Raw genomic sequence first — 17,372 nt, 5'->3', positions numbered from 1 at the left:
TGGAATAGCATCCCTGTCGAGATGCGACAGGTGCCTGCTACCTGCACTTTCTGGAAACAGCTGAAGACGGTTTCATTCCTAGAGATTTTTCTCAGCTGGCAAAAGACGGTCTTTACCAAAGAGCGTGCACTCATTAGGGTATCGGTCTTCTTTAAATGCATTTGTCATTTCCGGGTTCTTAACTGCTTTTAATTATCTTTGGTATAAATCGCCTTGCGACAGTGGTTTAGGAGGCAACTCATCCGTCAAAGACGATCATGATAATAAAAAAAAAAATTAAAATGGTTCCTTCCTTCCTTCCTTATTTATTTATTTATTTATTTATAACAGCTATCTCAGATAGTGTTTCAGTACAGTGGTGCCCCGCAAGACGAATGCCTCGCTAGACGAAAGGGTTTTCCGTTTTGGAGGTGCTTCGTAAAACGAATTTCCTATGGGCTTGCTTCGCAAGACGAAAATGTCTTGCGAGTTCCTGCGGGTTTTTTCCCCTCCCCCCCTTTTCCCAAGCCGCTAAGCCGCTTATCAGCTGATCCGCTAAGCCCACTAAGCCGCTAATAGCGCTAATCTGCTAATGGGCTTGCTTCGCAAGATGAAAAAACCGCAAGACGAAGCGACTCGCGGAACGGATTCTTTTCGTCTTGCGAGGAACCACTGTATTGTATCTTGGGCTCATCCACCCGGGAGAAAGAAAACTCTGATCCTAAATCTTTGCTGCCTTGCAGGAGAGCTTCGGGAGAAGAAAGGGCTGAGGAGTAAACCCAAATCTGGAGTGGGGTCTCTGGGGTGGTTGGATGACGCCAGATGGGTGGGGTATTAATAAATAAATAAATAAATAAATAAAAAAACACCGTATTTTTTTCCGCTCTATTAGTCGCACCAGACCACAAGACTCACCCAGTTTTTGGAGGAGGAAAACAAGAAAAAAAAAATTCTGAAATTGAGGGTTATTCCCTGTTGTTTGCTTGCAGAGCTCACGAGATAGACTGCCCTTAGGCGTGGAGGCTCCACTCAGCTAACAAGCCACGGACAGGTTTCTGGGCCTCGTCCTGTTTGCACCTTTCTCTTCCGAAGACAACGAAACTGGTGGCCGTCCTTGGCATCTGGGCAATGCCGTTAGTTATCTAGAAGGGACCTGGGCCTGATCCAAGAGGGGTCCCCTTAAGTTCTTAAGGAGCTGGTACCTACCTGTCTCCCTTGCTTCAGGATGGTGGGGTTGGCGGCCGTGCTGCGCTGGCTGGCTCCCAGAAGGCCGCTGGAGCCCAGGAGGCCCAGTCGCGTGGTAGGCAGGTTCCGGGAGGGGATCTGGAACTGGCGCGGGTTCCGGCGGCCCATTCCTGCACCTACAGATCCAGCTGTTGGCAGGGAGTTTGACTGGCCGAAACCTCGGCTGGAAAAGAACAAACACACTGGCTTACCTCTGCTACCCCAGGGGCGTTATTTGGAACCAAAGATTCAGCTGCCCAGTGCCGCTGCTTAAAACGAAGGATCATGCAGGCTTAATTCCAAATATAAATCGCGGTGGTTTTTTGGTTTAATGGCTTTAATGGCTTTACTTTTGCGCTTTCTGTTCCTCATCAGACAGTAGTGTTTCCACCTGCCTTGCCCCCACCTTGCCTTCCCCAGACTATGATTTGTATGTTTTGTGGTATTTATGGTTTTCCCAGTAGTGATGCATGGAAGTGAGAGCTGGACCATAAAAGAAGGCTGATCGCCAAAGAATGGATGCTTTTGAATAATGGTGCTGGAGGGAACTCTGGAGAGTCCCATGGACTGCAAGAAGACCAAACCTCTCCATTCTTTCGTGTGCATGCACACTTCTTCAGATACACTGAAACAGAAGTTTCCAGACCCTTATAGAAGGGTCTGGAATATAGAAGTTATAGAAGGGTCTGGAAACTTCTGTTTCAGTGTATCTGAAGAAGTGTGCATGCACACGAAAGCTCATACCAAGAACTGACTTAGTTGGTCTTTAAGGTGCTACTGGAAGGAATTTTTTTTGTTTTGACTATGGCAGACCAACACGGCTACCTATCTGTAACTACCAGCATGAGTTTGACCAAACTGCGGGAGGCAGTGGAAGACAGGAGTGCCTGGCGTGCTCTGGTCCAGGGGGTCACGAAGAGGCGGACATGACTAAATGACTAAACAACAACAGTGCACTGTGATTTGCTGTTACTTTTATTGATTATAGGTTGGTAATTCTTTATTGTGGTCAGTGATGGAGAAAGCCTCAGGCACCTGGGACGCCGTGTCCCTATGAGCACCGCGCCCCCTACCCCTATGGGTGCACTGCCAGATGGGAGGGGTATAAATAATAAATTATTATTATTATTTGCCTGATATTTTTAATTGCTGCTGTATTTCCTGCCTCCTCCAGGGTGACTCTGCTCATTGGCTCCCCCCGAACCTAGTGGCCCCCTAAAGACTTCTAGATTAGGCTGGTCTGGACTTTTTGCAGGGTGACACTCAAGCCTTGACCTCCGGCCTCCCACCCACACGCAGCGGTATCGAAACATCAGTGTGGCTCCCTGCGCCAGAGAAGGGACACTGCCAAGAACCCCAGCCACTCTCCCAGGCCCCATATTCAGAAGAGAAAAGGCCCCAAACCTACGTTCTCTGCTGCCGGTACCCCGAGAGATCGAGGATGGATTTCCGAGGGAAAGCCCTGAAGAGTTTTTGCACCTGCTGTTTCCATGACAACAACCTTTTCTTCTGCGTCTCTGTGAACGCCTGCCCAAAAGAAAGGGGGGGGAAGAGGAGGCAACATCAGAAATAATAATAATAATAATACTAATAATACTAATAATAATAATAATAGGATGCACCCGAGTTGTTAATAAAAAAACATCTTCGCAAATACGGAATTCTAAAATGGGAGAACCTTTGCCTGGGACCTGTTGGGGAAGGGCCGGTAATAAAAATATATAGTAATGAAGGGGGATCTTTACAATTTCAATGCCTAATAGGCTTGACGCAACCTTTGGAGAAAGAGGGTTTGAGCCCTGGGCGCTTTGCTGCATGTGAGTTGTTTGGAGGGGACAACACAGAGCAAGGTTTTTGAACAATATCCACTCTGAGTGTCTCCACCTCCATCATTCTGCCGGGACACTGAGGTCCAGCGCTGAGGGCCTTCTGGCAGTTCCCTCGCTGAAAGAAGCCAAGTTACAGGGAACCAGGCAGAGGGCCTTCTCGGTAGTGGCGCCCACCCTGTGGAATGCCCTCCCACCAGATGTCAAAGAGAAAAACAACTACCAGACTTTTAGAAGACATCTGAAGGCAGCCCTGTTTAGGGAAGCTTTTAATGTTTAATAGACTATTGTATTTTAATATTCTGTTGGAAGCCGCCCAGAGTGGCTGGGGAAACCCAGCCAGATGGACGGGGTATAAATAAATAATAATAATAATAATAATAATAATAATAATAATAATAATTATTATTATTATTATTATTATTATTATTATTATTATTATTATTATTACCTAGGTACCTACGGGACCGTTTCTCCTGGTATGCCCTACAGAGGATCTTATGGTCCACAAATGACAACATTTTGGAGGTCCCAAGTTGCAAGGAGATTCGATTGGTCTCAGTTAGGGCCGGGGCCTTTTCAGCACTGGCTCCAACTTGGTGGAACGCTCTTTCACAAGAGACCAGGGTCCTGCGGGACTTGACATCTTTCCGCAGGGCCTGCAAGACAGAGCTGTTCCACCTGGTTTTTGGTTTGGACTCAGTCTGACCCTTATGTTTCCCTCCCCTTTTTGTTTTGATTTATGGGCTACTACTAAAATAAGGCTGCTTTTTAAATTGCATTTTAACCTGTATTTTAAATTGGTTTTATGATTTCACTGTAATTTTGCTGGTGTTAGCCACCCTGAGCTCTGGCCAGGGAGGGCGGGATATAAATAAATTATTATTATTATTATTATTATTATTATTATTATTATTATTATTATTTGGATATTGTGGCCCTGATGACACTCTCTTGGGGGGTGTTGGGTGGAAGCAGCCCTCCCAGAGATCCTGAACCAATGACTGCTCCTTCACCATGCAACTGGCTAGGCAGGAGTAGTCTTCCCTGCTCCTCTTGCGGAGAAGAACGCAAATTTCATGGCGAGTGGTGAAACTCGTCAACGTCCAATGTTCTTCCAATGATTAGAGAACTGGGCCAAAACAAACAAGATGAATTTTAACAGGGAGAAATGTATTGCACTTGGGCAAAAAAAAAAAATGAGAGGCACAAATACAAGATGGGTGACACCTGGCTTGAGAGCAGTACATGTGAAAAGGATCTAGGAGTCTTGGTTGACCACAAACTTGACATGAGCCAACAGTGTGACGCGGCAGCTAAAAAAGCCAATGCAATTCTGGGCTGCATCAATAGGAGTATAGCATCTAGATCAAGGGAAGTAATAGTGCCGCTGTATTCTGCTCTGGTCAGACCTCAGCTGGAGTACTGTGTCCAGTTCTGGGCACCACAGTTCAAGAAGGACACTGACAAACTGGTTGCAGATAGGTAGCCGTGTTGGTCTGCCAGAGTCAAAACAAAAAAATTCCTTCCAGTAGCACCTTAAAGACCAACTAAGTTAGTTCTTGGTATGAGCTTTCGTGTGCATGCACACTTCTTGTATCTGAAGAAGTGTGCATGCACACGAAAACTCATACCAAGAACTAACTTAGTTGGTCTTTAAGGTGCTACTGGAAGGAATTTTTTTGTACTGACAAACTGGAACGTGTCCAGAGGAGGGCAACCAAAATGGTCAAAGGCCTGGAAACGATGCCTTATGAGGAACGGCTAAGGGAGCTGGGCATGTTTAGCCTGGAGAAGAGGAGGTTAAGGGGTGATATGATAGCCATGTTCAACTATATAAAAGGATGTCACATAGAGGAGGGAGAAAGGTTGTTTTCTGCTGCTCCAGAGAAGCGGACACGGAGCAATGGATCCAAACTACAAGAAAGAAGATTCCACCTAAACATTAGGAAGAACTTCCTGACAGTAAGAGCTGTTTGACAGTGGAATTTGCTGCCAAGGAGTGTGGTGGAGTCTCCTTCTTTGGAGGTCTTTAAGCAGAGGCTTGACAACCATATGTCAGGAGTGCTCTGATGGTGTTTCCTGCTTGGCAGGGGGTTGGACTCGATGGCCCTTGTGGTCTCTTCCAACTCTATGATTCTATGATTCTATGTGTGGGTTTGACATGGGAGGACAGTGCCCAGTTCAGTGGGGAAGTCTGATGAGGGGCTCCAACCATGTCCATTTGAACGTGGGAAGAATAATCTCCACAATCAGGAACCGTGTGAAATCTGTATTTTGTTTATTTAGAGTATTTGTACACCCCCCACCCCACGGCTGGAAAGGCTTACATGAAATCAAAAAAGAAGGCATTCCCTACACACGGGCTTACATTCTAATGAAGAAACGGACAAATGAATAAAAATACAACACTAAGGGCCAAGGACAGAAGAGATAAATCAGACACCAGTTTCTAGGTCCTGATTCCTATACAGTGGTGCCTTGGTTCTCAAACGCCTTGGCTCTCAAATGCCTTGGTTCTCAAACACTGAAAACCCAGAAGTGTTCCAGTTTTTGAATGTTTTTCGGAAGCCGAACATCCGATGCGGCTGTCGGCTATTGTTTCCAGAGCACCTGCACCAATCAGAAGCTGTGCCTTGGTTTTCGAACATTTCGGAAGTCAAACAGACTTCCGAAACGGATTAAATTTGGTGCTTTGGTCGGCCAATTGGTGCCAAAGAAGGATAGAACTTTCTTTATGCATGCTACAACAGCAGCAAGAATACTTATTGCAAAGTATTGGAAGACACAAGATCTACCCACCCGGGAAGAATGGCAGATGAAGGTGATGGACTACATGGAACTGGCGGAAATGACTGGCAGAATCCGAGACCAGGGAGAAGAGTCGGCGGAAGAAGATTGGAAGAAATTTAAAGCTTATTTACAGAAACATTGTAAAATTAAGGAATGTTAGAATGACGTTGGAATGAATTTATGTGATCTTAGCAGAAATGTTACAAAGATTTAGGAAAAAACAGACTATTAATTGGTGAAAGGAGGGAAGGTAAAGCTATATAAATATCAAGATAAATTACAGGACAAAAATTCAAAAAGAGGGAAAGGATTTGCTGGAATGGATAATTGACCTAGAATACAAAAAAGGGAGGTGTGAGGAGGTCAGGGAAATAAGCTAATGAAAGATAAGTAATGGGAAGATTTGTTGTATTTTTCCTTGTTTTTTCTTTTTGCTTAATGGATTTTAATTCTCTGTTTTTTCTTTTTTCTTTTTTATCCTTTTTTGTTTAAAATGATGTTTTTTGTTTTCTCTTTTTGTACCTCTAAAAATTTTAATAAATATCTTATAGGAAAAATGGTGCTTTGGTTTTTGCTATTTATTTTGCATTTTTGCTTTTGAGGCTTTTTCGGTTAATTTGTTTTTCTGACTGTGTGGAACCCAGTTCACCTACTGCTTGATTGTGTGACTGCACAAATGGATAAAAGCCCCCCATCCAAACAATGACTATCATCAGTACAGGTAAGAAAATGGTTTGATTTTCATTTTTATCATCTACAATACTGTCTTATTTATTTTATAGTACAGTACATTGATTATCACTTTCATTTTACGGATCAATGGTCTCAGATAGCAAAATTTGTGTTAGATTGCTGTTTTGGGGGTTGTTTTTAAAAGTCTGGAACGATGAATCCGTTTTGCGCTCCTTTCTATGGGAAAGTGCGCCTTGGTTTTGGAACGGACTTCTGGAACGGATTAAGTTTGAGAAGCAAGCTACCACTGTACTGGACAGCCACTCAAAGGAGTCAACTTCTAGGGGCCGACGTCCCTTCAGTCTTCCCCCCTCTAAAATATTTGAGGGACAGGGTGCTCCTCAAAGTTGATGGACACTGTCATTCAAATGGTGTGCATGCATCGAGCCATGTGATTGATTACAATGGTACCTCTGGATGCGAAAAGGGATCCATTCCGGAGCCCTGTTCGCATCCTGAAGCGAATGTAAGATGCGTCTGCGCCTGTGTGGGTCCTGTTTTGCCGCTTCCGGGCATGCGCATGACATCATTTTGAGCGTCTGCGCATGCGTGAGCGGCGAAACCCGGAAGTAACGCGCTCCGTTACTTCCGGGTCACTGCAGAGCGCAACCTGAAAATATTCATCCGAAGCTACTTCAACCCAAGGTATGACTGTATACGCCCCTCCCTTATTTTATTCTAGTTGGCACCCATTTGACTGGCTTCTGCTCATAGCTGTCAACTTACAGATTGAAAATAAGGGACCAGCAGCCTCAAAAATAAGGGATCAGCAGCCAAAATAAGGGATCAACATTTACTTTGATAAAATACATATTTTGTTGCGTGCAAATGGCTTGAGATACCTATTAGGTCCATAAATTACCATATAGCATATATTCAACACAAAAAAACAGCAACAATTTGTTGTTGACAAAGGACAGCTGGACATATCAAGGGCCCCATGACCTTCAGTAGCTTATTTAAGGGACATCATCAATAAGGGACAGCAGCGGGACATGGCGCTGGGATAAGGGACTGTCCCACCAAATAAGGGACGCTTGACAGCTATGCTTCTGCTCCTGCCATGAACAGCGTTAGGCCCTGGAAGATTCCCTGTAGGACAGCGGAATCCCCTCGGGAAGAAAACGATTCCTCACCTCTGCAATACCAGGCGTTCTGGCCTACAACTCCCAGAAGCCCCAGGGAGTTGTAGTCTAAGATGCCTGAGCTGGTATTCAGCTGAATACCAGTTTTTTCTGCGTCCCTAGAAAAGAATGAAAGCTAAGCAGAGACCCACTCACCTCGTGAATGAGGCATTTGTCAATCAGCTGGAGATAGGAGCTGATATTCTCCTCATCCGGCCTGGAGACAAGGAGCTGGGTGCATACTGCAAAGCGATAAATATATGTATATATATTAATAATAATAATACATTTTTATTTATACCCTGCCCTTTCTGGTTCAGGAAACTGGGCTCAGGGCGGCTAACAACAAATTTAAAACACTTAATTGACGCAACAACAAAAAACAGCATAAAATACAGTATCAAACGTGAATAACAATAAATTCAGAATTCAAAAATCAATTAAGGGGGGAAATCCATCCAATAAACATTAGATGATCACCAGGGCTAGCTGGCTAAATTAGTCCTATCTGGGCCAGCAAGGAGACCAGGGGAGAATTAGCTGTGGGATCCCAGAGCGGGGAATCTTAATAAAAATGGGGAGGGGGAGGGAAGGTATGGGAATAAAAGATCAGGCTAAGTTCAGATTGAAAGCCAGGCGGAATAGCTCTGTCTTACAGGCCCTGCGGAAGGAAGTTAAATCCTGCAGGGCCCTGGTCTCATGGGACAGAGCATTCTGCCAGGTCGGAGCCATCACTGAGAAGGCCCTGGCCCTGGTGGAAGGGAGAGAGAGAAGCAGAAAGAAGTCTATCCTTCGCTTGGGGAAGTTTGCACCTGCTTTAGACTTGTTTTCACGTTAAGGAAGGATTCGAACCAGCCTTGTTGCAGCGACCTGTGCGGAAGAGCGAAGAGCCCTCCACGAAGAATGTTCACACACACACAAGCCGGATTCCATTAATGCCTTTCTCCCTTTAGCTCCTTATTTTGCTCCTCGTTACTATGGCGTCCATCTGCAATTACTCCATTTAAGTCTATTTATAAAAAGGGAGAAGCAGCTGGGGTCCTCTGCCGGAATGGACAGGTCAGACGCAGAGCCTAAGAGGAGGAAAGGCTCTCACTAGCCACAAGGGGGCACAAACAGACATTCGGCGATGCAGGTGGACGTTTCTGAGTCGCTTTCGCAGCTCTGCACTCCCAGGTCCCCTCTAGACAGTTTGTGTTTACTGAGCAATCCCCCCGATTTGCTTGCACAAAGCTTGTGCAGCGGTTAGACGCTGGCTGTGTCCAGATGTCGGGGTTTGTTGTTAATTCTGCCGGTTATAATATTAGTGCTTCCGTTCTGATTTCTAACGCTCCTTTCCAACTGCAGCACCTGGTGCATGGCTTTTGGGCCAATATTTGTTGTTGTTTAGTCGTTTGACTCTTCATGACCACCTGGACCAGAGCACGCCAGGCACTTCTGTCTTCCACTGCCTCCCGCAGTTTGATAAGACTCATGTTTGTAGCTTCGAAGACACTATCCAACCATCTCGTCCTCTCTCGTCCCCTTCTCCTTGTGCCCTCCATCTTTCCCAACATCAGGGTCTTTTCCAGGGAGTCTTCTCTTCTCATGAGGTGGCCAAAGTATTGGAGCCTCAGCTTCACGATCTATCCTTCCAGTGAGCACTCAGGGCTGATTTCCTTCAGAATGGATGCGTTTGATCTTCTTGCAGTCCATGGGACTCTCAAGAGTCTCCTCCAGCACCAGAATTCAAAAGCATCAATTCTTTGGCGATCAGCCTTCTTGATGGTCCAGCTCTCACTTCCATACATCACTACTGGGAAAACCATAGCTTTAACTATATGGACCTTTGTTGGCAAGGTGATGCCTCTACTTTTTAAGGGCCGATATACTGCTGTGCTAAATTTCAAACAGCAGAAAAGAACCAGATACCTCCCCAAATCTTGTCACCTGAAAGGGCAACGCAAAACTCTCATTTCCGAGTCAAAGAGGCTGCACAAATAGGATGCTTTCTGGAAACAATTAGCACAGAATTGAGCGCTAAACTTTCACACGTTTCAATAATAATAATAATAATAATAATAATTCTGAACTCTGCCTTCAGGATAGGTAAAGGCAGGTAGAGGGATGTTCAGTTTGTTGTTTCCCTGCTTTTCAATATATAACATGAAATTGCTGTTATTATTTTATTATATTATTAAATTAATATTTAATTAAAAAACATGGTCAGAGAGATTTGAGGAGGAAGAGAAACAGCAAAGCACAGATCGAAAAAGACACATAGACACGGGCACATGGAATATGCCTGAACGTTACACACAATACCTTTTTCTTGAAAGTAGAGACAAAAGATGTACTCCCCCCCCCCACGTTTATCTGTTTGTTTCATAAAGACAAGAAAATCTCTAATAAAAACTAATTTTTTAAAAGGGTCCCACATTTCAGATTGCAGTGGAAGGTGCTTTCTGCATGTGAAAAGCCCTGGAGCCTAATTCTATTTTATTCTCGCCACCCATTTGTCCTCCGGACAAACGCTAACGTAAGCATAGGCAAACTCTGGCCCTCCAGATGTTTGGGACTACAGTTCCCATCATCCCTAGCTAACAGGATCAGTGGTCAGGGATGATGGGAACTGTAGTCCCAAACATCTGGAGGGCCGGAGTTTGCCTATGCCTGAGCTAATGGATCGCTCTTTGTCCAGATTAGACTGACTGACACACAGTAATAACGACAACAACACCACCACCACCGAGGCACTTTTACAAGACCATACGAGGCTGGAGAGCGATGAGAAAGGAATACTAACAGTTTTGTCTGCTATGGATTGTTTTCTATGCCACTTTTGGAGCCAAAGAGGCGAGCAGAACATTAATACAAAAGCGAAAGCACGATACAAGTGCAATCAATGAATGTAAAGGTAAAGGGACCCCTGATAATTAGGTCCAGTCATGACCGACTCTGGGGTTGCGGGTCTCATCTCGCTTTACTGGCCGAGGGAGCCGGCGTACAGCTTCCGGGTCATGTGGCCAGCATGACTAAGCCGCTTCTGGTGAACCAGAGCAGCGCACGGAAATGCTGTTTACCTTCCCGCCGGAGAGGTACCTATTTATCTACTTGCACTTTGACGTGCTTTCGAACTGCTAGGTTGGCAGGAGCAGGGACTGAGCAATGGGAGCTCACCCCGTCGCGGGGATTTGAACCGCTGACCTTCTGATCAGCAAGTCCTAGGCTCTGTGGTTTAACCCACAGCGCCATCTGCGTCCCTCCAATCAATGAATGAGAGCCACGTAAAATTGCACAATGGACAAACCACATCCGTCCCACTGCTTCTGTGCAGTCACAGGGGCCCCAGCATCCCAGCCCTTACCTGGGAGCCAGGTGAGCTCCCGCCCCACCCCACCAGGGCCACCACCTGTTCCCGTCTCTCCCTTGGGAGAAAGACCTTCCCCAATCACGGCTCCTTACCTTTGCCCATCACCTTAGTAAACTGCCCTGGGATGTCCCCTTCGGGCAAAGGAGCCCCTCCAGATTCTCCCTCGCAGCCTGGAAGGTGGTGGTGGGGTATCCCCCCCGCGGCGGAGTCCTTGCAGTCGGGCCCCTGGCCGTCGGAGCCAATCAGGGAAGCCGTGCGATGGGGCTCTGGATCCCGGCCGCGGTCGTCCGCCGTCAGGTTCCGAGAAGAGTAAGCTTTGATGGGGGTGAGGATCATTTGGTGAAGCTCCTGCAGGGGCACCCGCAGATTGCCCCCTTCTAGGATGTCCTGTGGAAAACAATTATCCCCTGGCCATTAATGCCTTGGCTTCTTAGCCTCACCTAAGCACCTGTGCTTAACCTACTGCTTTGGTTTAGCCAGACAGAATCGCAGAATTGGAAGGGACCACAAAATAAAAAATGCAGGAATCTCAACTAAAGCATCCCTGAGAGATGGCCGTCTAAAACCGCTGCTTAAAAACCTGCAAGGAAAGAGAGTTCACCACTTCCCGTGGGAGTCTGTTCCACGGTCAAATGGCTCTTCACTTCAGAAAGTTCTTCCTAAGGCTCAGTCGCAATCTACTTTCTTGCAACTTGAAGCCATGAGTTCGAGACCTACCCCCCACCCCACCCCCAGAGCAGCAGAGAAGAAGCTTTCTCCATCTTCCATGTGACAGCCCTTGAGATATCTGAAGATGGCTATTCTATCTCCTCTCACTCTCCTCTTTTCCATGCTAAACATACCCAGCTCCTTCAACCATTCCTCATAAGGCTCAGTTTCCAGACCCCTGATCAATTTGGTCGCCCTTCTCTGCACACGTTCCAGCTTGTCAAACTCTGTCCTAAATTGTGGTGCCTAGAATTGGACACAGTATTCCAGGTGTGGTCTGACCAAGGCAGAATAGAGTGGCACTATGACTTCCTATGATGGGAACAAAATTTTAAAAATTCCTTCCAGTAGCACCTTAGAGACCAACTAAGTTAGTTCTTGGTATGAGCTTTCATGTGCATGCACACTTCTTCAGAAGTCACCAGACCCTTATATATAGTGAGAGGGTGGGCCCACCCGGGAAGAATGGCAGATGAAGTTGATGGACTATATGGAACTGGCGGAAATGACTGGCAGAATCCGAGACCAGGGAGAAGAGTCGGTGGAAGAAGACTGGAAAAAGTTTAAAGACTATTTACAGAAATACTATAAAATTAATGAATGTTAGAAAAATGTTGGAATGAAGTTATATGGCTTTAGTAGAAATGTTACAAGGAACTCAGAACAAATAGATTATTAGTGTATTAAAGGAAAAAAATAAGGTTAGAATATGTTAAGATAATTATAGGACAGAAAACAGAGGAAGATGGAAAGGAACTGCTGAAACAATTAACAGAAGTGGAATACAAAAAGGGAAGTGTGAGGAAGTCGTTGAAACAAGTGAATGAAAGATAAGATATTGAAATTGTTTGATGTGTCTAAAATTGTTTCTGTTTTGTTAGTTTAATGTGTTAGTGTTATGTAGTGTTTTTGTTTTTGTATTGTATTGTCTTGTTTAATTTTTTGGTAGTGTTCAAACTGTTGGAAAAGTAATAAATATTATTTTTTTTAAAAAAAAAATTATAGTGAGAGGGTGGGGAGGGGTATTACTCAGAAGGGCGGTGGGAATGGGTGATTGGCTGATAGGTGTGGTAAACCTGTTGACGACTGCAATTGGTCTTACAGGGAAAAGCAAGAATCCAATGTCTCTATTCAGACCAGGTCTCTCCATGGTTTTAAGTTTGGTAAAGGTAAAGGGACCCCTGACCGTGACCAAGGGGGGGCGAAGAAAACGGAAGAACGAGAACGCTCATCTGGATACGCCAAGGCCAGAACTCTCTGCAGTCAGGAGGCTTCAAAGGCTGTAGCATTTTGTAGCTGCTGATTCTTATCTGGTTTCTGGATGAAAGAGAAATCGGCTTTCCCCACAGCAAATGACACATTCTGCGAATTAATTTCATGGCAGATTTCTCTACCAATAGCCTTGGTGTGTGCCCTAAAACTGGCTTTCTCTTTGTTCTCAAACACCGAAAACCCAGAAGTTAAGTGTTCCTGTTTTCGAACAATTTTCAGAAGCCGAACGCCCGATGGGCTGTCGGCTATTGTTTCCAGAGCTCCTGCACTAATCAGAAGCTGCACCTTGGTTTTGGAACATTTTGGAAGTCAAACGGACTTCCGGAATGGACTAAACTTGGCGCTTTGGTTTCTGCTATTTGTTTTTAAGGCTTTTTCGGTTAATTTGTTTTTTTTGGCTGTGTGGAACCCAGTTCAGCTACTGCTTGATTGTGTGACTGCACAAATGGATAAAAGCCCCCCATCTAAACAATGACTATCATCAGTGCAGGTAAGAAAGAAAAAAAGCAATTTTAATTTTTATCAACTACAATACCATTTTATTGTAGAAGAAGAAGATTGGAAAAAATTTAAAGATTATTTACAGAAAAATTGTAAAATTAATGAGCTTTAGAAAAGTGGTGGAATGAAGTTATATGGCTTTGGCAGAAATGTTATAAGGAATTAGGTACAGATAGATTGTCAATGTATTAAAGGGAAAAAACAAGATTAGAATATGTTAAGATTAATTACAGGACAGAAAACAGAGGAAGATGGAAAGGAATTGCTGAAACAGTTAATTGAAGTGGAATACAAAAAGGGAGGCGTGAGGAAGTCAATGAAACAAGTGAATGAAAGTTAAGATTGAAAATATTGGAAGTGTTTTTAATTGTTTTTGTTTTGTTTTGTTAATTCAATGTTTCATGTAGTGTTTTTGTTTTTGTATTTTATTATATTGTCATGTTTAATTCTTTTTTTTTCTTTTTCTAATTTCTAAACTCTTAATAAATATTATTTTTTAAAAAATACAATACCATCTTATTTATTTTATAGTACAGTACATTGATTATTGCTTTCGTTTTATGGATCAATGGTCTCGTTAGATAGTAAAATTCATGTCAAATTGCTGTTTTAGGGGTTGTTTTTAAAAGTCTGGAACGGATTAATCCATTTTGCAACACTTTCTATGGGAAAGCATGCCTTGGTTTTGGAACGCTTTGGTTTTGGAACGGACATCCAGAACGGATTAAGTTTGAGAACCAAGGTACTACTGTAAAAGTAACTTGTTAACGGGCTATTCCCATCCTACTCTGAAAGTCTGCTTGCTCATGCCGCTTCCAGACGACCCTGTTTCTTCCTTTTTTTCGCGGGTAGTGGTTAGTTAGATGATACTGCATCAAGGGAGTGTTAACTTCAACTTTCCAGATGATTTTCCTGTTGCTTTCCTTATCACCAAAAAGTCCTAAATTTCCCATGTGGCATATGATTGAAACCCACTCAAAAGAGCAACAACGCCCTTACAATTGCAGGATCGACCCAATGCTTGTTTACTTATGACTCTCATTATGTTCCTTGGAGCTTGCCCACTAGTAAATACATTTCAGGATTGCAGCCTCAGTGGAAAAACGCCAACAACTAAGCTTTGATTCATCGCCTTCTGTTTTACAGAGAACGTAGCAGCAAGACTGTGGTTGCGTTTGCGTATTCATGACAGCCAAATCAATATATCAATATTTCAGAAGCAACAGGGGCAGGGAAGCAGCGGGGGGAAGAGACCATGAAACTGCTCAGAAATCACACATGAATCATGCATGCTTTTCCTCCCTCTTTTTGGCCTTTAAGAGCCTGTATTAACTGGGAGAGGAATCTATTACGGCTTCATTATCTTGTGCAGGATTCCTAAATAAGTTGTGTACTATAAACGAGGGGAGCAGAGGCGTGAGCTAACCCAACGCAGACAGACACCCTGCCGAGCTACTGAAAAGGCCCAAACAGAGGTGGGTAGTGAGCTAACCATAGACCTATCATTGTTGTTTAGTTGTGTCTGACTCTTCGTGACCCCCTGGACCAGAGCATGCCAGGCCCTCCTGTCTTCCACTGCCTCCTGCAGTTAGGTCCAACTCATGCTGGTAGCTTCGAGAACACTGTCCAACCATCTTGTCCTCTGCTGCCCCCTTCTCCTTGTGCCCTCCATCTTTCCCAGTATCAGGGTCTTTTCCAGGGAGTCTGCTCTTCTCATGAGGTGGCCAAAGTATTAGAGCCTCAGCTTCAGGATCTGTCCTTCCAGTGAGCACTCAGGGCTGATTTCCTTAAGAATGGATGCATTTCATAGAATCATAGAATCATAGAGTTGGAAGAGACCACAAGGGCCATCGAGTCCAACCCCCTGCCAAGCAGGAAACACCATCAGAGCACTCCTGACATATGGTTGTCAAGCCTCTGCTTAAAGACCTCCACCATACTCCTTGGCAGCAAATTCCACTGTCAAACAGCTCTTACTGTCAGGAAGTTCTTCCTAATGTTTAGGTGGAATCTTCTTTCTTGTAGTTTGGATCCATTGCTCCGTGTCCGCTTCTCTGGAGCAGCAGAAAACAACCTTTCTCCCTCCTCTATGTGACATCCTTTTATATATTTGAACATGGCTTGATCTTCTTGCAGTCCATGGGACTCTCAAGAGTCTCCTCCAGCACCATAATTCAAAAGCATCCATTCTTCGGCGATCAGCCTTCTTTATGGTCCAGCTCTCACTTCCATATATCACTACTGGGAAAACCATGGCTTTAACTATACGGACCTTTCTTGGCAAAGACCTATCATACTCCTCAATATTATTTACTAGCAGTCTTGCGCCCGGCACTCCTCAGGAATTCTGAGAAACCAAACTATTAGTGCAGTTTTGAAACCAGTGGTTCTAATCAAAGCAGTTTTGAAAGATTCGGTCCGCCATCTTGATTCAAAATGGCACCCAACTGTATCAAAACAGACAAAAGCCTTGATCAAGCAAAAATTAGGTTACGGTATCTTAAGAGGTTGTTGATATTTCTTCCGGCAATCTTAATCTCAAATGACACAACCTTGATGGCAGAAAGTGAGGAGGAATGAAAGAACCTTTTAACAAGGGTGAAAGAGGAGAGCGCAAAATATGGTCTGAAGCTCAACACCAAAAAAACGAAGATCATGGCCACTGGGCCCATCACCTCCTGGCAAATAGAAGGGGAAGAAATGGAGGCAGTGAGAGACTTTACTTTCTTGGGCTCCATGATCACTGCAGATGGTGACAGCAGTCACAAAATTAAAAGATGCCTGCTTCTTGGGAGAAAAGTGATGAGAAACCTAGACAGCATCTTAAAAAGCAGAGACATCACCTTGCCAACAAAGGTCCATATAGTTAAAGCTATGGTTTTCCCAGTAGTGATGTATGGAAGTGAGAGCTGGACCATCAAGAAGGCTGATCGCCGAAGAATTGATGCTTTTGAATTCTGGTGCTGGAGGAGACTCTTGAGAGTCCCATGGACTGCAAGAAGATCAAACCTATCCATTCTGAAGGAAATCAGCCCTGAGTGCTCATTGGAAGGACAGATCCTGAAGCTGAGGCTCCAATACTTTGGCCACCTCATGAGAAGACTCCCTGGAAAAGACCCTGATGTTGGGAAAGATGGAGGGCACAAGGAGAAGGGGACGACAGAGGACGAGATGGTTGGACAGTGTTCTCAAAGCTACCAGCATGAGTTTGACCAAACTGCGGGAAGCAGTGGAAGACAGGAGTGCCTGGCGTGCTCTGGTCCAGAGGGTCATGAAGAGTCGGAAATGACTAAGCAACAACATCTTAAGAGGTGTCTGAATGCATAGTAAACAGGCAAGCTGAAAGGTTTACAAAATATATAATGGGATGGGATGCTTAATAAGACTTCTTAGAAAGACTTGCATTGCAATAATCTCTCCAATATTCATTCTCGTTTTCTCCTTCTTCCTTTACTCATGAGAACCACTCTCCCTTCTAGTCCTTGTTTACAGACACTGTTCTGTACAGCATCTTTTGCTAGCCTGGTGCCCTCCACAACCTTTGGACTACGAGTCCCATCATGTGGCCTGAGGCTGCTGGGAGTCCCAAATTGGCAGACTCCCAAATTGGCAAAGCCCACAGCATCAGACCTCTTCCTCTTTCCTTCCTTGCCTAACCCCTCAGTTCTCAACTCTTCATTTTCTACTTGACTTCTGGCCCATCTCTCAGTATGTCCCCTTCTTCCCTGAGGAATTAGAACATACTGTGACATCAGAGCAGCTTAGCCAATTGCAACGCAGGTGGGTGGGGAGGAAGCAAAAATGTTTCAAGGCAGCTCATACAGGAAATCATTGTCACACAGGACAGAGAGGAGACATATG

The 17,372-nt window shown here is 44.6% G+C and overlaps 2 protein-coding genes across 4 annotated transcripts in view; both read right to left on the bottom strand.

Annotated features, from left to right (window-relative positions):
• Positions 1-17,372, bottom strand: part of CGRRF1 (cell growth regulator with ring finger domain 1) — a 451,182-nt gene that overhangs the window by 297,274 nt on the left and 136,536 nt on the right. The gene's annotated exons all lie outside the window — the stretch shown is intronic.
• The window catches only part of SAMD4A (sterile alpha motif domain containing 4A), a 143,691-nt gene that overhangs the window by 15,062 nt on the left and 111,257 nt on the right, over positions 1-17,372 (bottom strand). For all 3 annotated transcript variants that reach the window (XM_083733969.1, XM_083733971.1, XM_083733970.1), the window contains 4 exons: positions 11,123-11,417; positions 7,835-7,920; positions 2,612-2,730; positions 1,186-1,387 (listed from right to left, as the gene is read on the bottom strand). In XM_083733969.1, coding sequence (XP_083590095.1) covers positions 1,186-1,387; positions 2,612-2,730; positions 7,835-7,920; positions 11,123-11,417 — 702 coding nt within the window. The remainder of the gene's footprint in view (positions 1-1,185; positions 1,388-2,611; positions 2,731-7,834; positions 7,921-11,122; positions 11,418-17,372) is intronic.

Source organism: Podarcis gaigeae (genome assembly GCF_964106915.1).
Source record: "Podarcis gaigeae genome assembly, chromosome: 1".
Lineage (NCBI taxonomy): Eukaryota > Metazoa > Chordata > Lepidosauria > Squamata > Lacertidae > Podarcis > Podarcis gaigeae.
The sequence above is the reverse complement of the archived record's forward strand: the minus strand, read 5'-3'. Positions and strand labels throughout refer to the sequence as shown.